The 20612-nt window shown below is 44.1% G+C and overlaps 1 protein-coding gene across 1 annotated transcript in view; it reads left to right on the forward strand.

Annotated features, from left to right (window-relative positions):
- Positions 1–12460, forward strand: part of TRMU (tRNA mitochondrial 2-thiouridylase) — a 30203-nt gene extending 17743 nt beyond the window's left edge. The window contains exons 6-11 of the mRNA XM_090042079.1: positions 1349–1402; positions 2225–2291; positions 4370–4470; positions 8144–8288; positions 8830–8912; positions 10133–12460. Of these exons, the coding sequence (XP_089898205.1) occupies positions 1349–1402; positions 2225–2291; positions 4370–4470; positions 8144–8288; positions 8830–8912; positions 10133–10288 (606 nt within the window). The 3' untranslated portion in view covers positions 10289–12460. The remainder of the gene's footprint in view (positions 1–1348; positions 1403–2224; positions 2292–4369; positions 4471–8143; positions 8289–8829; positions 8913–10132) is intronic.
- The last annotated feature ends 8152 nt before the right edge of the window (positions 12461–20612 follow it).

The raw sequence follows: 20612 nt of genomic DNA on the forward strand, positions 1-20612 counted from the left end.
TGAAGAATATAGTCTCAAGATTTTTAGGTAGAATAGATTGGGACCAGCTCTAATTTTGATCTGTGATTTTATTCTAGAGGTTTCACATTGCAATAATGTAAACAATAACTGTTGTTTAACACTGATAAGTCAACTTTATCATGAGGTCTTAATTACATTTATATTTAAAGGATTCTTATCAGCTTGTTTTCTTTTTTAAAATAACTTGAGTTTCAGTTCCACTTTCTGATACTGTTAGTGGAAGAAAGATCTATTTGCATATGAAGAGTTTTCCAGGATAAATGATAATGACTGCTAGACCTCTGTGTGTGCTAAAGGAAAGAAGTCACTTTTTTAAATGGATATACAATAGAATCACTAAGATGTATTTATGTCTTTACTTGTTAAATGCATGTTCTTATTGGAGATGTAAATATTGTTTTAAAAAATATTTGTTTAACCCCCTCTAATTATATCAGTTAAATGATTAACCAGTAACACAGCAGCTCAGACACAGCAGCTACTGGGAGCTGATCTGGGCTCCCAGAGCCCTTTGACTGGGGGGAGGAGGCAAGCACAGCCCAGGTGAAGGGGAGGGAGGGAGCACCTGTGAATGAGCAGTGAATCGCTTAATCCTGGGGTTTCCAACCTTTTTATGCTGAGGGCCAGCAAGCTGTGGACCAGAAGTGATCGCAGACTGGCAAACTGCGGTCCAGCAGTGACCAACTGTGGGCAGGTAGCCAACCTTTTTTTATACTCAGAATAAAAAAAGGGTTGGCTGCCAGTCTGCAGTATGCCAGTCACTTCCAGTCTGTGGTTTGCCAGTCCGTGGTCACTTCTGGTCTCACAGCCAGTCCTCCTGTGGACTGGCAGTCAACCCTTTGCGGCCTGGCAGCAGGCTGTGGACCGGCAGTTGGGAACCCATGGATTAATTGATATGTCATTAGGTCTCATGCTTTTTTCCTCTTAGACTATAGGTACTAGTCCCCCTCTTCCCGCCCTCTCCCCTCTCTTCCTTCCCTCCTTTCTTCTAATTCCTGCTGGGTCCTCTGCTTGTTTCTCCCTCTTCCCTACCAGACTGTAGCTCCCCAAACTAAAGGATAACCAGTAAGCTAACCCATTTATCACTGTACTTATCAGTTAAACAATTAGTTGTTTAACCTTTCACATTTATAGTTCTTATGGTTCTTATTTGAATTTAGTTTGTGTGTTCCTGGAGTCAGGAGTTGTGATTTTGGAGGTGCCTAGAATATTTGGTTTGTAGAGGAAAAACTCCCTGTTGTACAAATAATAGAACATTTATATTAGGATCTTTAAATGTTTCATTCTGCTTGTATCTGGTTTTCATAATAAGCGGTTTTTTTTTCAGAGTATGGGAATCTGTTTTATTGGTAAAAGAGATTTTGAAAGATTCATTCTTCAGGTGAGTAATATCTGGGGAAATTAATAAACTTTTCATTTACTGTATTTACTCGATTCTAAGACAGGGTTTTCTCCCCCATTTAACATAGGGGGAAAGCCCCTTGTCTTAGAATCGAGTACTAGGGTGGTGGGTAGGCAGGCAGCTGCTGTAGTTTGGAGTCCAGTCCCTGCCTGGGGTTGGGGCTGTAGCTTCAGCTGCTGCCTACCCCCTCCCCTCTCTCCTGCTGCCTCTGCTCCCCCACCTGCTCCACTCCCTGCCACTTCATGCCAGTAGGCTCCATCCACACAGTAGCCTGGGGAATGGAGCATAGCCCTAGCCCAGGCTATAATTATAGCCCCAGGCTATAATGGGGATACAGCCTGCCAGTGTAGAATAAGGGTAAGGGGGAGAAGGGGAGGGGAAGAGAAGCTGGGGGGAGGCAGAAGGAATGGGCAGAGGCTGGGGAGAAAGTGAGGGAGCAGAGGCTGGGGAAAGGTGAGTAGAGGCTGCATGGGAAGGGCAGAAAGAGGGAAGGGGAAGAGGGGAGACCAATGCTGGGAGAAGGGGAATAGGCACAAGCTGCTTGACCTCCCCACACTATCTCCCTCCCCACTGCCTGGCCCTTGGTAGAAGAGTTTGGGGGGATGAATTAAAGGTGACCCTCAGTTAAAGTGTAGACATGGAAAATTATAACAAACTTACAAATTTTCCATGTATAGAATCTAATTAGTTGAGGTAATCTTAAATTCAGGACCATCCTAGATTTGTGTAAATACAGTAAATAGGAATATATGATGTAGCCTAAAGAATGATCTCTCTCATAAGTGTTTCTCTTTCTTATAGTATTTAGAGCCTCATCCAGGTAACTTTGTTTCCATTGAAGATAACAGGATTTTAGGAACACACCAAGGTAAGCATCTTTCTTTCCTATACAACTCATTTTAAACAACCCCCTTGTAGTGCACAACAATGCTACTATGCTTTAGAATACTCGTTCTGTGAAATTCCAAAGATCTCTAATCCTAGCCTGTTTTAATATCACTGATGAATCGTAGGAGACCCATCTCCCTCGTAACTATGGCTTGGGTCTACCTCTTTGGTCCCTGATTTTACTCTAGTAGTTTTATATTGTAGTAAAACAAACCATGATTGTTGCTTAATACCCTGATATTTGGGGTTACTTTGTTTGTGAGTAGGTCTTCATTAATTTTATATCATATCAGCCTACTTTCTTTTAAAAGAAATGACTGAATTTCAATTCCAGTTTCTGATAGAGTTTCCTTTAAATAGTATTTAAATACCTTTAAAGATAAACTAGTATTAGGGGTGCACCAATAGAGATTTTGGGGGCTGATATTCAAGGGGGCATATTGACCAATACCAATCTGATTTCATATACAGCTGCATGCAGCTGGTAAATCTGTAGTGGTGGAAGGTGAGAGGGTAGGGAAGGGGTATATTGGGGAGCAGATCAATGCTCCCCGCGGTGAGGGAGGGAGGGGGTGGGGGCAGGTGCTTCCCAGCCAGGGTGGGGCAGGCACAGGATGGAGCTGCGGCTTGTCGGAGGGGAGGAGGGTGGCTTCTGCTGTGCACACCCCGGGGGGCAATGTGAGGGGGAGCATGTGCCCCTGGATCTGCACCAGCACAGTACAGGGTGGATGGGCTGGAGCCGGGGCTGCACTCGGCAGGGCACTGGGAGGGTAGCTATAGAGGGGGCTGCTGCCACCCCAAGTTTCGCCATAGCCCCTGTGTAGCACTGCTCCCAGCACTGCTGGTGCTCACCCAGCGTTCAACCCCCTGCCTCCACCCATGCGTTAGGAAGAGCCAGGGCTGCAGTGGGTGGCAACAGCGCTGGGATTGACACTACACAGGGGCTATGGCGAAATTTGGGGTGGCTGCAGCCCCCTCAGTTCCCCCCCCCTCCCAGCACCCCCGCCAAGAAGACGCAGACCAGCCCTGGCTCCAGCCCGCAGCAGCAACCCACCCACCCACCCCATCCCAAACCGATTTGGGGGCACACGTCCCCCCCATGTGCCCCGCCAGGGTGTGCACAGTGGCAGGAGCCATCCTCCTTCTCCCCCCACGCCCCCCTGGACAAGCTGTGGCTCCATCCTGTGCCCTGTTCTACCCCAACTGGGCAGCGCCTGCCTCTGCCCCCTCACTTCTTCACCGCCAGGGATGTTGATCTGCCCCCCACCCCGCTCCACCTTTCCCTACCCTTTCCCCTTCTACTACAACAGTCTCACCAGCTGCACGCAGCTGGGCTCTACTCCTCACTGCCTGTGTGCTGTGCTGCGGCTGTGTGCACGCACAGGCATTTATTGGGCAAATTATCCGCCACTTCAGGCCGATTTGCAATACAGCCAATTTTCTTTATATCAGTACTGACCTGATATTGGACCGATGTATTGGTGCACTTCTAACTGCTGTATTTTTTTCTGCACTCCCACTGATATATAGTGCAGTTCTCTGGACAGGTACAGAGTCCTATCACTAAAATATGCTCAGCCTAACTCTTTCTTTTTTTCTATTCTCTATGACCATCTTGTCTGTTATCACCTTAGTTTCAGCTTTTTTTTTTCCCTCATAAAAGCCTTCAAAATCCTGAAAAGAGAGCCAGCACCCAGCTTCCCCAAAAGCAGTGGATGGAAGTATGATAGAGTGAATGAGACAGGTAGTGGAATGGTCAGTGAAGCTGATAAGGCAGAGTGCTTATCAAACTGAAACTGACATAGAGAAATGTTTTTTCTTTACTCTAAATTCTTAGGGTTTATTTGTAGCAACACCAGGAACAGTTATTTCTGATGAAAAAATGTCAAGGTGATGTTTGTTTAATTTTGCAGATACACATTTTTGTAGACTTCAGATTTTTGCATAGTTGTACAGTCATTTTTGGGGAGAAAATGGCATATGTATTATGACTGATCTTTATTTCTGAAAGCAAAGGAGTTATGAAAATTACCAAATTATGCTTACATATTTTCTTAGGTTTGTTCCTGTACACATTAGGCCAGAGGGCTAGATTAGGAGGCCTTAAAGACGCTTGGTTTGTTGTAGATAAAGATATAACCACAGGAAATGTCTTTTTGGTAAGTATATTTACATTTATCCTGAGGTTGATTAATGTACCCCTTGCATGACTCCTGCTGAATGCATTTCTAACTCCTGTAGGATGATTGGCTTTTCCACCTAAGAGCAGCAAAAGTTTCCAACAGCAGATTTTATACATCCCATCCAAATTTCCTTTTGATTACTAGAAAGTTGCTCTAGATCCTGGCATGAAGTATTTTTCAGACAAATGGCAAATGTTGAAAAAAAACTAAACAACCTCTAAAGAAGCCATAGTAAGCTGAAAGGGAGATGAGAGGGAGAAATGCATATAAGAGCATTTTTTATGCCCTAGAAACTCTGTAGTAAGAACTTTGTCTTCTTGGTGTCCTGGATGCCAGGCTGCTCAGCCTTGTGATTTTTCACCTTTACCCTGTAGGCAGAGTGGCATAATTGTAACTTGAGGTTCTTCTCCAATAGCATGTAATTAGAACTCTTCGTAGAAAGTCCTTCCAGAAGTGGGGGAATGTCATGGTTGGCATCTGCTACAGGTCTCCAAATCAAGAAGAGATGGGCAAGACTTCTTTAAACAAGTGATGGAAGCTTCCAAATTCCAGGACTTGGTTCTTCTGGGGGACTTGAATTATCAGGACATCTGTTGGGAGGGGAACACAAGCAGTCCAGCAAGTTCCTGGAGTGTGTTGAGGATAACTTTTTGATTCAGATGGTAGAGGCTAGTGAGGGGGGATGTTGTTCTTGATTTACTGCTCACAGACTGGGAGGAATGTTTTGTGAAGATGTAAGTTAACTTGGGTTACTGTGACCATGAAATCATAGTGTTGAAGATCCTGAGGAAAGGAGGAAGGAGAACATCAGAATAAAAACACTGGGTTTCAGAAAAACGAACTTTAACAAACTCAGGGACCTGTTCAGCAGGATCTCTTGCATCTGTGGGGAAAAGTGGTTCAGGAGAGTTGGCTGTACTTTAAGGAGCCTCTCTTAAAGGCAAAGGAGCAAGCTATCCTGATGACGTGGAAGAATGCAAAGTACAGTAGGAGACCAGTCTGGCTGGACAGCAATCTTTTCAAGGAGTTGAAACTCAAAAAGAAATCCTATAAAAAGTAGAAACTTGGTCGTAGTATTGGGAAGAGTATAAGAGTATTGCGCAGGCATGCAGGGAGAAAATTAGGAAAGCCAAGGCATGATTTGAGGTGCATCTGACAAGGGACATAAAAGCCAATGAAAAGGGATTCTATATAGGTATGTCAGAAGCAAAAGGAAGACCAGAGGTTCTGTAGGTAGGGACCGACCCTAGATCATGGCAGAGTTTGTGGAGCAGCAGCGCCTTTAATCTTGCTCTTTGGTTCTCCCTTTGGTAATCTTCTCTTGCACTCCCACCATTCCCACCACTCCCACTCCCACTCTCTCACACACACACACACACACACACACACACGCAGGCACACACACACACACACACACACACTTGACAGCAGAGATAGGAAAGGAGATAGACAGTTTAGTGTAATGGTAAACCAGGTTAGGGATTACTTATAGTACTTAGATGTTTTCAGGTTTGCAGGGCCAGATGGAATGCACTTGAGGATACTGGAGGAATTAGTTGAGGTAATTTCAGAGCCATTGACTATCCTTTTTGAGAAGTCCTGGAGGTCAGGTGAGGTCCCAAATGACTGGAAAAGGACAAATATAGTGCCCACCTAAGAAAGGGAAGAAGGAGAATCCAGGGAACTAAAGACCAGTCAATCTGACCTCTATACATAGAAAAATCATGGAGGGAAGTCCTCAAGGAATCCATTGTGAGGCATCAAGTGGAGAACAAGGCGACTAGGAATAGTCAGCATGGATTAACCAAGAGCAAGTCAGGCCTGACCAATTTGATTTCCTTCTATGATAAACTGCCAGGGTAACTAGGCTCTGTGGATAAGGGGAGAGCAGTGGGCATGGTATACCTCAACTTCAGCAGGGCTTTTGACCATGTCTCCTATGACATGCTCATTAACAAGCTATGGAAATACAGACTAGATGAAAGTACTATAAAGTGGATACATAACTGGTTGGATCTTTGCACTCAGCAAACAGTCCTCAATGGTTCAGTGTCTAGTTGGGAAGATGTGTCATGTGGGGGTCCCCAGGGGTCTGTCCTGAGTCTGGTATTGTTCAACATCTTCATTAATGATTTGGATGATGGGATTGAGTGCACACTAAGCAGATTTATGGATGATATCAAATTGAGTGGAATTGTGGATGCTCTAGAGGGCAGGGCTAGGATCCTTGATAGACTTGAACAATGGAACACAATACGGACTGGGGAATGACTTACTAGGCTACAGTACTGCAGAGAAAGACCTGGGGGTTACTGTGGACCGTAAGCTGAATATGAGCCAACTGTGTGCTGCTCTTATTGCACAAAAAAAAAAGCCAGTGGCTTCCTGGGTCACATTAACAGGAGTGCTGCTTGCAAATCAAGGGACGTGATTCTTCAACTCTGTTCAGTGCTGGTGAGACTTCACCTGGAGTACTGTGTCTATTTTTGGGCCCCACATTTCAAGAAAGATGTGGACAGTTTGAAAAGTCTGGCACAGGGCAGCAAAAATTACTAGGGGCCTGGGAGGCAAGATTTATGAGGAGAGGCTAAAAGGATTTATTTAGCCTGGAGAAGAGAAGACTGAGGGGAAATTTGACAATAATCTTCGAATACATTAAGGGTAATTATAGAGAAGTTGGAGATGGGCTTTTCTTTGTGGCTGTATGGAACAGGACTAGGAGCAATAGCCTCAGGCTGTAGCAGGAGAAATTTAGGCTGAAGATTAGGAGGAACTGTCTGACTATGAGAGTGGTCAGGCATTGGGACAGGCTGCCCAGAGAAACTGTGGAATCTCCATGTTTGGAAACTTTCAAAAGCAGGTTAGACAGATGCTTGGCTGGGATGCTTTATGGACTAGAGGACCTTGTGAGGTCCCTTCCAGCCCTGCTTTCCTATAATCCTGTGATTTAACGTTGGATCCTGGAAAATGGACATTATTTGTTTTAGACTAGCATGGATCAGTAGTCTAAACATCCCTAGTGTTCTATGTTTGGCAGTGATGGCTTTGTTAGGTGGAAGGGCTTTTTGTTGCATTGCAGTACTCAAAAGTGTTTTTCACTTTAAGAACAAAGGCAAAGCAAGGTCCCTGGTAATGAGGGCTTACACTCTTATATTAGATCTTGTGAAAGCACCTTTGGGTTGCAGTCAGTAGCGTGGGGCCAAGGGGAAGTACAGGGGATACTAACAAATTGCATAAGAATGCATTACTCAAAAGAATGTGTGTATTTTGATTGCTTAATTTTTATTAACAGAGATTTGTTTTAATGGGCATCAAGGGAATAACTGATTCTTAGAGAGGAATTTTGTTGAGGAGGCAGTCCAGGCGTTTTGGACAAGAATGGAGAGGACAGCAGGGATAAGGAAAAGACTGAAGACCAAATTGTGGGAGAGTACATGAGCTGGCAAAACTTGAGGGGAGGGAGCTGAAAAATAATTTTGACTCTTGGCATTTTTTAATTAGACTGTAATAAATCTAGTTGGTTAACTATGATATGAGACTTTGTGTTGATATGCCTTGATGCTTTTTTTTACACTTTACGCTTTACTTCACAACGAGTTATGCTATACCTGTCATAAGCATTGGCCTTAAAACAAAAATTGTTTTTAAGGCACCATCTACAGATCACCCTGCACTATATAGAGACCTAATGAGGACAAATCGAGTACACTGGATTGCAGAGGAACCTCCTGCAGAGCTAATTAGGGACAAAATGATGGAGTGTCTTTTCAAGTTTCAGCACCGGATGGCACTAGGTGAGCAAGCTTTGTTGATTTAAAACTTCAAATTGTGAAATGGTGGTAGATTGAAGTAATGTATGTAACAGTTGCTCAAGAGGAGGTGGCAAATGTTTATGATAGCAATGTTTTTTCATTTTTGTGAATACTTAGCCTTATTATTTATGGCAGAGCTGTCCAACTTCTCAGCAACCTGGGGCAGCACTGGAGGGGGGCCACATGCCACAAGGGCTGCAGAAGTGCAAGCCAAGTTCTCCCCTACCATCAACTGCTGCATGGTGTGTAGGCAGCCACTTCCCTGGTCCTCCACACATGCATGTGGCCAGTCTCCTCCAGCTCACCAGCTGCAGGCTCCCCTGCTGCTCCATGCTGTACCACTTCCTGGGGTAGCTGCAGGAAGCCAAAGCTGGAGAGAAAGCCCAGAGCAATAGGAGTGGCAGCCAGGTGGGAGCCTGGCTCATTAAATACTCAGCCTGTTGAGCTGCTACTTGGATAGCCCTTTTTTATGCATATGAAAATATAAAAGCAAGCTGATTGTTTAGCAACTTTTTCTTTTCAGAGCCTTGCATGTTAACTCTAAACCAGGACGGGACAGTGTGGGTGACACTAGCTAAACCAATTAGAGCACTTACACCAGGGCAGGTAAGCATTATTAAAATGGGTTCTTGTCATTGCTGAACTTCTGCATTTTTATTAATCACGTAAGAGCAGTGTGAAGAATTTGAAAAAGGCATGCTTTTGATAAACAGTTCGTCTCATGTAATTTTTCAGAAAGGTTGCTTTGTTATTAAGTCAGTAATGCATGACTGTACTAACATTCAGAAAGTTTCCTACACAGCCAAAGTACTAGAAACTTGTGGAATATTCAGACCTGCTCAGAATACATGAAAAGCCCTCCGGGGACTTTGGATCAGGAAGCTGAATCTGTCATAGGACTGAATGAACACACAAATCAGGCTAATTAATATACTGTTTTAGAAACTTTAGACTACTGTGACTTACATATTTAATCTATACCTAGGATAGTATTATTAGTTTGTATGTCCAGAAGATTTTGTCTACTTCTAACAGATTCCTGAGTCCTAGGCCACTGACAGGTATTCAGTTAAAGCCATGATGGGATTTGATCTGATCTGATCCCAACTGTTGTGCCACCTGCCATGCCACATGTGTAGCAGGATGCATGGTTTCAGGATTAGGAACTGTATCCCAATTGCACCCTACTTGCCAGTTCAGGGGGAACTTGGGCTCATGATCCTGGTCTCCCCCTGCACCTGCAAGTTGAAAGCAGGGTACCCAACAATCAGCTGATTGTCAGCAGGTTGTGGGACCACACTGGGGCCTGAAACAGTCCCAGTGCATCCCCAGAGCTAGCTGACAATCAGGTAATTGTCAGCTGGATCAGGACTACACTGGGACGAGTTCTAGGACTGGTGTGGTCCATGATCCAGTCAACAGTCAGCTAATTGTTGGTTGATGGAGACTGCACCAGGGCCAGTTAGAGACCCCAGTGCAGTCCTTACCCTCCCATGTGGAGGCATGATGGAAAGCAGCCATAAGAATATTATGATTTTTTGTGTAATATCTTTGTAGAAGGTTTCATTTTCTGTGGCACCTTTAATTCCCTGAATGTGTGGCCAGGTTAGTATTTAAGGCATGATTGGCAGGCTAATCTTAAGTGTAATGTCTGCTAGGAGCCCTGGTGTAATAATGAAAAATGCCAGTGTACCAGTTGGCAATATAATTGTGTATCACAGACAAAAATATATGAGAGTATATTACCACGTTATCAGTGGAACATGTTTTTGAGGAAGCTCTTGTGCTCAGATGCTATAAAGATTATTGATGTATTTATCTTCTAGTTCGCTGTGTTCTACAAAGGTGACGAGTGCCTTGGCAGCGGGAAAATCTCAAGGCTGGGCCCATCACTATATACCTTACAACATGGTAAAAGCAAAGAAGAGGTTTCAAAGAATGCATTAGCAGAGGATGTTGAGAAGTTAGAGCCAGCAACATAATGGGCATATTTGTTCTTAAATGAAAGACTTTTGAGAAACTGGAGCCTAAGAATAATGACAGCAATAATAAACACATTTCTTTGATGAGCTGTAACTTACAAAGGGTCAGTCTGGCCATGTTTTTCAGCCATAAAATACTAAAAGTCATAAAGCAGTTGTCTCTCTTGAATGAAACTACTGAGCTAATAATAAATGTACCTCTGTTTCAAGCATACAAAATGGTACTGGAGAACCAACTAAACAGCAGTTTGATATAGTTTTATTACACTACATGGTGATTTATATTAGTGAAAACATTAAACAACGATAAACAATGTCAGTAGACAGGAAGGTTGGCATAATTGTATAAGAGACTTCTTGGCGATTTCAAGTTCAGCACTTTGTTTGAAGGCTAAGGTTAAATGTAAAAATATTTAATGTAAGAGTCCAAAAATGTGTACAAAACTGAACACTGTAAACACTTAAAAATACAAAAAAGGTTTTTCTTTTGATTACTTGTACAGTGATACCAGTCCTGTATCAGAAAACAAAATTAGTGAATATTCAGTTTATAATAAGGCTGTGAAGTGCCTAAATTACTCTGTACTAGCAGCAGTATATACCAGTATTTTAATTTTTTAAAAATGATGAATGAAATCCTAAGCCTCACTTCATAAAGACCTGGAAGCTATTTTTAAAAAATGTGTGTCTGTAAATAAAAAGTACAAGACACATATTAAACTTGTGTTTATACATGTAAATTTTGAGAGAAAGATATGTAGTTTCTCATATGGAGCTTCTATACTTTGCATGAACTGAGCCCATATTTCTTCCTTGTAATAAGTGCTGTCAAATTTATTTTAAATGGGCTTGAATCTCTAACTGTAAATTAGGGTTTTCTTATGGGTCAGGTTTACAAACCTCATGACTTGAAAGTATGTTTGATATACCTTAAAAATATCAAAATCAGTTAATAGTAAGCTGTTTTACTGGAGTTAAGAAGCAATTTTATGAACTGTCCAGGGTAAGAATTGTATGTCCTGTCACCTGAGAACACTTGCTACTTAAAGAAAGCCAACTTGCATGGTGATCTGGAGAGATTCTGGGTGACTCCAAAAGGGCAAATACAGTGCCCATCTTTAAGAAAGGAAAGGAGAAGGATCTAGGGAACTATAGACTGGTCAGCCTCATGTCAGTCCCTGGAAAAAGCATAGAGCAGATCCTCAAGGAATCCATTTCTAAGCACTTGGAGAAGAAGAAAGACATCAGGAACAGTCGACATGGTTTCACCAAGGGCAAGTCATGCCTGACCAACCTGATTGCCTTCTGTGATATGATTGGTTCTGGATGCAGGTAGGGCAGTGGATGTGATGCACCTTGACTTTAGCAAGATTTTGATATGGTCTCCCACAACATACTTGCAAGCAAGCTAAGAAAGTATGGGTTGGGGGAATGGACTGTAAGGTGAATAGAAAATTGGCTGGATCATTAAGCTTGTAATCAATGGCTCAGTGTCTAGCCAGCAGCCATTATCAAGTGCAGTGCCCTGTGGTTGGTCCTGGGGCCAGTTTTGTTCAATGTCTTCATCAGTGACATGGAAGATGGCATAGAGTGTACCCTCAGCAAGACTCAGGTGTCGCCATGTTGGTCTAAGGACATAGGCAGACAAAGTTCTTTGGATAAATTGGATACCCTTTATTAGACTAACTAAAACAGTTGGAAAAATTATTTTTTGCAAGCTTCCAGGTACAATAGGGGCAGGCAATTATTTTGGCTGGAGGGCAGGTTAACGAGGTTTGGCAAGCTGTAGGGTAGCTGCAGGGGTAGCCCTGCCCTTTGAAAGGTGCTCTGCCTCCTGGTCTCCAACTTGGGACTGAAAGTCCCACCTCCTAACCCCTGACCTTTGTCACCAGAAGTCCCTCCCCTCACCCTGGAAGTATTTCATTTGGGAAGCTGGGTTTGCCATCTTGGTACTGGAAAAAAACCCAAATTATTTACTAAAAATCAAACATCCACAATAACATTTTAATTTAATTTTTTTTAAAATTGTCCTTATTTGTGTACGTTTGCATCATGTATATAGAGGTGATTACCTAATAGCTCAATATAAAGTCTTACTCTTGTATATTGTGGGGTGGGGGTATGGATGAGTAGGTCAGGGGGGTATGATGCTTGTAGGGGGCTGTAGGTGTGTTTGTGGTGGGGTGGAGTCGGAGGGTAGCTGGGGGGTGTGGGTGCAAGTGTGTGGTGGGGTGGGTGCACGTGGCTGTTAGCAGGGCTCCCCCCAGAAGCACACAGGTATGTGGGGAGGGGTGTGGGGGGTGTGGAGGAGGGTGTGGGTGGGTGCAATGTTTGTGAGGTGTGTGATTGGGGGGGGTTGTGGGGGAGGTTTTGTAGATATGGTGGGCTGTGCATGGGAGCCCCCTGTGTGCGCCCCTGAGCTAGTCAGCACCAACCCCTGCCCCGCAACAGCCTGGAACCCACATGCCCTGCAGCCCCTGCCCCATGCTCGGCACAGCCCTGGCCCCCAGTGTACCCTGTACCTGCTCTGCACTGCTGGCTTATGGCATGTTCTGCTGCCTGTACCTTTCTAATCCCATCCCTGGATGGGATTTCCATCCAGGAGAGCACAAAATGGCAGGCTGAGGCGCCTTCTGCCTGAAGAAGGGTGTTTGTATTCCAGGGATGGGAAAAATATGGCCCGCAAGCTGCATTCAACCCACAGAGGGACTTTGTCCAGCCTGCAGTGGTCCCTCCCTCCTTCCTGGCCCAGGCACTGATAGGTGGTGGAATGTCCTGCCGCCCCTTGGGCATGCAGTGGGGCTGGGGCAGCTCCATAGCTGGACTGCCTTTCTAGGCAACCAAGGCGGCGGCAGCTTCTTCCATCTGCCATCGCCACTGGCCCATCAAGGAGAGCACAAAACACCTGCAGACGCTCTCTCTGCCTGAAGAAGAGTGTTTGAACCTGAAACTTTGCAAAGAAGAATTTTTCCAATTATTTTAGTTGGTCTAATAAAAGATATTAGATTTACTTTCAGCAATTCTCAAGATAATATCAAGCTGGGGGAAGTAGTAGATGCATTGGAGGGTAGGGTTAGGATTCAGAGAGATTAGACAAACCGGACGATTGGACCAAAAAATCCCATGAGCTTCAATAAGGAGAAATGCAAACTCCTGCACTTAGGACAGAACAATCCCATCCGGTACAGGCTGGGGGTTGACTGGCTGGGCAGCAGCTCTGCAAAAAAGGACCTGGGGGTTGCAGTAGACATAAGCTGAACAGTGAAAACAGAATGAGCCAAAATCTTGCTAATCGGAGCCAGAGTGTGCCCTGTACATTTTGGGGAGAGGCCATGTTTGTTGTCCCTTTGTGTAAAGCTTATGAAAATGTTAGAGTTAAGTGATACGGAGACGTGGGAAAAGGGGTGCAAAGTCTCCCTAACCTCCACCTGTCATCCTAATTGCCTTTGTTGGTTTCTGGCTTTGCTAAGGAAAATAAGGCTCATGTGAACTATGAAGCAGATGAGTGACCTTTCAGTGAGAGAGGAGCACCACTGACCTGAAATGTCAGCTGACCAATCTGGGTGGGGGGGAGGAGCGAGAAAAACCTATGGGTTGATATAAAACACATATCAAGTTATTTTTCAATAAGAAAATATTTTTCCCTTGTAAGGGTCTGCTTCTGCTTTTTGTGAACACCGTTCTCCCAGCACCTGCTCATTTTGATTTTGTTACCATTTTCTAGTTAATGTCATGCGTGCTGAGTTTTTTTCCCATCTTGTCAACTTCAGCCCCAAAATCTCAAATCTACAAAATGTAGGACTACTAGTAAAATGTTATAATGGTCTGTATTTTTTCTAATTTAATTTATCCTGTAAATATGTAATAAACACTCTCTAAATGTGTTGTGTGTGTTATGTTGATATGATTTACTTCTACTTCACCTGGAAACTTCTTACCATAACTTGATCTCACTCATGTATTTAGGGGGGGATGGGGGGTTATACTTATTTGTAGAAGGCATGGAGCCTGAAGGAGACAAGTGGAAGGCATGCCAACTGAAGGGGCCATTCATCTCCAGTAGAATAGCTGGTCTTTGCCTTAATGAAATGTGTTGGTTTCCTGGGCAGAGCTTCTGCAACTAATGAAACTACTGCAAGTTCGGATTCCATTTTTGTCTGGTTTGTCCTAGAAGTCTAGTTAAGAAAATACAGCCATTTTGACTGAACCTCAGTCCAATTCTCTTGGTTTTCAATGTGTGTTCCAGATGCTTGCTCCTTCAGTGGCAAGGCTTTTCTGGGATATCTTTTATTGGACCAACTGTATATTTTTCTCTCCAAGTAATTACCCTCATCTGCTTTTCATGTGCTGTTTGGGCAATACGCATTTATCTCACAATTATCCTTGTGAATAAAAGAACAGTTGCAAGACATTGAGCCAAGAGAAGACACAGCTCATCAACCTCATTGGCCAGGGCTCTTGCACCACAGGGTCAGGACCCTGCTGCTCCTGGGGCTTCAAGGGTCAGATCCTGAGGGACAGTGGCCATGAGTGCCACACCCCAAGTTAGGGTGCAGCAATATGATGTGTGCCATGGGAATCCCCTGCAGCGGGAAATCCTGGGGCATGGCAGCATGAAACACACATGGCAAGAATCTCTTGGCAGGGGATTACTGGCATGCATTTTATGCAGACATGCAGCCCAGGAATCGCCCTGTAGATCAGGCCCCTCTGCACCTGCAGCTGTGCACCCTGGGAATTCCCCTGCAGCGACAGGGCAAGGCACAGGTCTTCCTCGCTCCATGCCGCATGAGCCTGCAAGCTCAGAATTCAATGAGGTTCCCTACTTTGTGTCTCCAGATATTGGGGCCAGGTACCTGGGGCCGTTGTCATGCTGGATTGAGCCCCTGAATCCCCAGGAGCAGCTGCTCAGGGAAGCTGGAGAACACAGGCAATCCTAGGCAGTCCCATACTCTTGTACCATAAGCAAACGTGTGTACTGTGAAAAGGTGGTACAAACTATTGCTGTAAATTGTTGGGGCCACAATTCTGTGTGTGTGGGGGGGGGGGTGCGACAAAGGGCATGGATGTCTGTCTGGGTTTTGTGCTGCCATAAAATGTTTATGGTTACACAAGGGCAACATCTGTTTCCAGCCATAGACTATTCTGTGTTTACAGAGGACAGGACTAGTGGAAACAGTCTCAGATTGCAGCATGGGAAATTTAAGTTGAAGATTACTAAGAACTGTCTCTGAGAGTGGTTAAGCAATGGAACAAGCCACCCATCGAGGTTGTGGACTCTTCGTTCTTAGACATTTTCAAGAGCAGATTAGACAGACACTTGGCTGGGATGCCTTAGTCAGGAATGATCCTGCCTTCTGTGAGGAACTAGATGACCTCCTAAGGTCCCTTCTAGCTCTACTTGTCCTGTAGCTCTACAGCCCTTGTATTATATTGAATTTGTTGTACTTTTTAAAACCCTAAAATATTCTCTTTACTGAATTTCTGGAAAAATTGCATTAGTACAATTAGTGCAGAGTTTAAGTGTTTTGCTTCCCCCAAGAATACACTGCTTAAGGATATATAATTACTTCTATAACTTAATTGTCTGTACAGTAGAGTCGTTTTTATACAGAGATACAGGATTTAAAAAATACAGTTTTTGTCTGGGATTATGAAATATGATAGAGTTGAGCTGTGGTCATATCCCAGTCGACATTAATAGTTACCTGCTTTTGTCATTTATTTTAAAGTGTATACCTGAGGAAGAAGAGAAAATTGTTGCAAGGAGAAAAGTTGTGTTATACCTAAGAGAAAAGTGAGGCTCAGAAGGAAGCCTTAGGAGGCTAGTATGCCTCTTCCTACCTACCACTTACCTGCTTGTATTTCTTGTTTTCCTCTGGGACTATCTCAGGTTATGATTTTCAAAATACTGGGGCGATCCATTCCAATGAAACATTTCAAACATGTTATGTCTGAGGCAAGGATTTCCTAGGGTTTGGTCTTTTTATTGGATCAACTGTATAGTTGGGATAGTGTTAGACTAACTCTAACTCTATCCCAACTATATAGTTGGTCCAATAAACACCCTAAGAAATCCTTGCCTTGCATAATTTCTGGACTGTCATAGCTACAACATTACTCTTACCATGTGTATATTTTATAAATAACTGTTACCATACCATTATGAGTTAGAATTTTTTATATAGATATAATTTTATATATATATGTAATTTAGAGAAAGCGCAATCATTTTTTACCACAGGGTATGATCTTTGAAATTACAAGGGAGTCTTTGTCAATAAGACTGTAATTTTGCCAGAACTTATACTGACTCTAATAAATAGCAAAATTTGGCTTACTTATGCCAATTTTCTTTTAAAAATATTTTTATTTTCCTACTGCAAAAATGATCATTGGCAACAATGGTGGCAGTCCCTTGATACGAAGATGATGGCTTTCTAGTGAATAGGGAAGTCATTGGTGAGTGGAGATGAATGAAGAGACTGATCTGAGACCCTCATGTTCGACTGCAGGTATGGCAAATAGTTCCAGGAAGGAGGATCCTAGTGATGTTGGGTTCCGGCTTTTTCCCTTTGTCTCTGCCTTCATAGTAAAGCAAGTTTGCTCAAAATGATTAAAGCATTGTTGTACATCCTGGTGCTACTGGGGATTATTCAGTGCTCGGGTCTCACAGGTATTGTGAGATGATAATATAGGATTTCTTCAGATTGGCATTTAAAGTGCCCTTTAATTGCTTCTTTTGCCCACCTCTAGTATGGGGACCATAAGAGTACAGAACCTGTTTTGGAAGCCCATTGTCCAGCATCCTAGTGACATGTCTTGTCCGATGGAGCTGGTGCCATTAAACATGGCTTCATTGCTAGTGGTGGTGGCTTGAGCCAGAACGCTGACATTTGTTCTTCTGTCCTCCCAACTGCAATGGAAGATTTTCTGAAGCCATTGCTGATGGTAACTATCCAAAGCTTTCAGGTGTTTCTGACGTGTCCAAGTGTCATATAACAGAGTAGAAATGAAAAAATGTAGAATAGAGCAAGACCAAAAGAGCTTTTTAAAAAAACAATCGTTCTTGCTTTTTCACCATGTATTCTCCCATTCTGGGCCATGAACCAGCAAAAGGGAATTGATGTTTGGGTTCAAACACTGCATGTGACCATCAGTTAAAAATTACTTTCTCCTCTGGCATGTGTGCACAGCAACATCTTTCTTGTTATGTATTTTAAATTGTCAGTTTGTTCCAGCTCAAGTTGGGGACTAAATTTGAACCCATCTAATCTCCACTGCTTGCATGTAAAATATGGTTCACTGAGTGGCTTGATACTTTAAATTCTTAAATGTAATGCATTCAGTTTTACTTTGAGAATTGTTTGCATAAAAATACCTTCATTTTCAGCAAATCGTAATTTGTGGAGACTATGAAACTGAGAGAGAAGCCTACCTCTTAGAGTCCAAGTTGAGTTATCTAGGGTGGCAGTTAAAAAATCCCCTTCTTATTTTAAAAACTGAGTTCATGCTTTATGGCAGTCAGACACAAGTGGGAAACTTCAGAGTGTTAGTTTTTCAAAGTCTCATTTTCCAGAGTGTATCTAAAATTGGGGGGTGGGGAGGGGAAGAGAAACTTGGGTGCACAACCTTTGAGAGTTTGCTTAGCCTCTACACCAGTAGTTCTCAACCTCCATAGACTCAAGGCACCAGTCAGAAAATACCAGCTCTTAGTTTTCAATTGTTTCTTGACTATGGAAAAAGAGAAATTCTTCTATGGCAAAGAACCCAGAAAGACTACAGCAGGTCAGAATGGTTTTGAAATCTCGGGGTTTCTTTTCTTTTTCGTATGTGACGAGGCACTCACCATCTGCACCTACCTTCTGGAAATCCTAGATCTACCTATGGCAACTTCTATTCTGTAAAGTTTTAGGCCCAAGATTAAGGAGGTAGTTTTAATTCATTGTTTTTCTCCCCAGATATAACCTCTTCTTTGCCAAAGACTAGTAGAACGTCTTGCATGGATTTTTTGGGGAAAAGAAGTCTGTCAGAGGCTAGGCTGGACAATGGGGTTCAAATGCCAGATCTTCACTGGTGCTGCCACCACTATGGCCAAGTGGTGCTTTGCAGGGAATACATGGCAAACGGGGGCAGGGATGGTTGGACCCTGCCCTTTCCCTCCCCATGCCACTCGGCGGTAAGCAGGATGAGATCATTCAGCACACATCAGGGGTCATGGGGGGTGAGCCATCACCATGCACACTGTTCTCCACTTCCTCCTGCCTTTGGGGTTGCTACTGCACCCTGTGCTTCTGCAGTGATGTTGGTGCTTCCTCCCCTCCCCCTGCTTCTCTCGGGTGACAATCTCTCAGGTGCTCAGGACCATGCTGGGCTCAGGTGCCAGCTGTGCCACTCCCTAGTTTTCACCATCCTGGCCTGGTGGTGGTGGAGACACAGCTCCCCCCTGCACAGGGTAGCAGAGAGCACCACGGGCTGGGGTAGGTCAAGTTCCAGGCCCATGCCCACCCCTGCCCTCCCCCCACATAGACTGGGACAGGGCTGAGCCCTTGCATCTGCATGTGAGTTCAGCCCGCATGAGTGGAGAGTGGAGCGTGGTGGCGAGCCCGGTGGTAAGCGTGGGTAGGAGGAGCTGGTCGAGGGCAGCGAGCACTGAGGCAGCATGAGGTGGCACATACTAGAAGGTGCAGACCGGTGGGTCAACCTCAGGTTCAAGACACCTCTCACTGGCAAAGGCATTGTCCAGGCAAGGGCAAGACCGAGCCTGTGCTTAGTGGCTTCATTTATCTGCTTATCCTCTCGCACCTTGCAGTGCCCTTCAGAGGATCTGGTGGCATGGTTGGGTGCCCAACGCCCTGGCTGAGAATCACACGTGGGCAGATCCTTGGACTCTGCATTGGTGGCTTCCAGCTGCATTTCTGTCTGGAAGCTGCCACAGGGCCTGGTGCTGGTCAACAATTTTGAGGAGCATGTTTGGGGGCAGCAGTTCCCTGCTCAGGTTGGCAGCAGGCACAATCCTGGGAGAGTGGCATGGCCTTTGGAGGGTAGGCTTATGTTTATGATGCAAAGGATCTTGAGAACTGGACTCTGTAAGGGGAAAGTCAGGAAAGGCAAGGAAAAAGGGCAAATGCAATATAGAAGATAAGCAACTATAAAAAGGGAGTGGGGAGCACTACCTGCAGGGCAGCACTGAACAGAAGGATCTTGGGGGGTTATGGTGCCTCCCAAAACCTGTGTCAGCTGAGTGATGCTGATGCACCTGCCTGCACCAGAGGCTGTATATAGAAGACATGGGTAAAATATTGCAGTGATGCCCCTGCCCTGGCTGTGGCAGTATCCTGGCGTGGTGTGAGATCCTTTTAAGGGTGCTGCAGAGTGATGAGCAACTATTAGGTGTGCAAACACTTACCCAGGATTCACAAGATAAAACCAGAGGTTTCAAATAGGAGTCCATGGTGTCAAAACCATTCTGCCCTGTTGTGGACTTTCTGAACTCCTTGCAACAGAAGAATTACTCTGGTATTTTCCTGTATTCAAGACGTGTGAAAACCAAGTGCTAGCACTTTCCAAGCGGTGCCTTGAGAATGAGGTAGACTTTACCTAAAATACTGCATCCAGCTTTGGGCACTGTAGTTTAAATAAGTTGTAAAGCAATGAAAAGGATCTAGAGGTGGATGACAAAGATGATGCAGTAGTTGAAACGCAAACCACATAAAGAAAGGTTGAAGGAGATAGGTGTATTTTAATTTGGAGAAAAAGAGATTAATGAACAGAGAAGGACATAGTTTTCAAACGTTTGAAAGGCTGCCATAAAAAAAGATGAAGAAAAAATTGTTCTCTTGCTTCAGAGAACAGGACTTGAGGCAATGGGTTTAAACTGCAGCAAAGCTGATTTAGATCAAATCTCAGGAAGAACTTAACTTTAAGAATGACAGGGCAGTAGAACAAGCTGCCTAGGGGAGCTGTGCTATCTTCTTCATTGGGGTTTTTCAAGGTGAAGCTGGATAGCATCTGTTTGGAAAGGTTTGGGAATGCTGAATCCTAAATGACCCTTGAGCCCCTACCAAGCCTTTAATTCTGTAGCTCTTCCAGTAAGCCAGGGCAACTAGCTACTTCCTTTCTGTTCACCTGGTTTCCTCAACTCCAGATATTTAAAGAGGTTGATTTTGCTTTTATGGACTTTATTGAAGAAGTGAATCTTAAAGATACTTTTGGATTAGGAGTAAGTGGCAGCTTGCTGGACCAGGGAAAATGCATGGGGAAAGTCATGGAGGTGATTATGGGAAAATCAGACACATGAGCCAGCGTGACTTTGGGTGAGGTG

Source organism: Crocodylus siamensis, chromosome 4 (assembly GCF_052110815.1).
Source record: "Crocodylus siamensis isolate JL-2025a chromosome 4, ASM5211081v1, whole genome shotgun sequence".
Lineage (NCBI taxonomy): Eukaryota > Metazoa > Chordata > Crocodylia > Crocodylidae > Crocodylus > Crocodylus siamensis.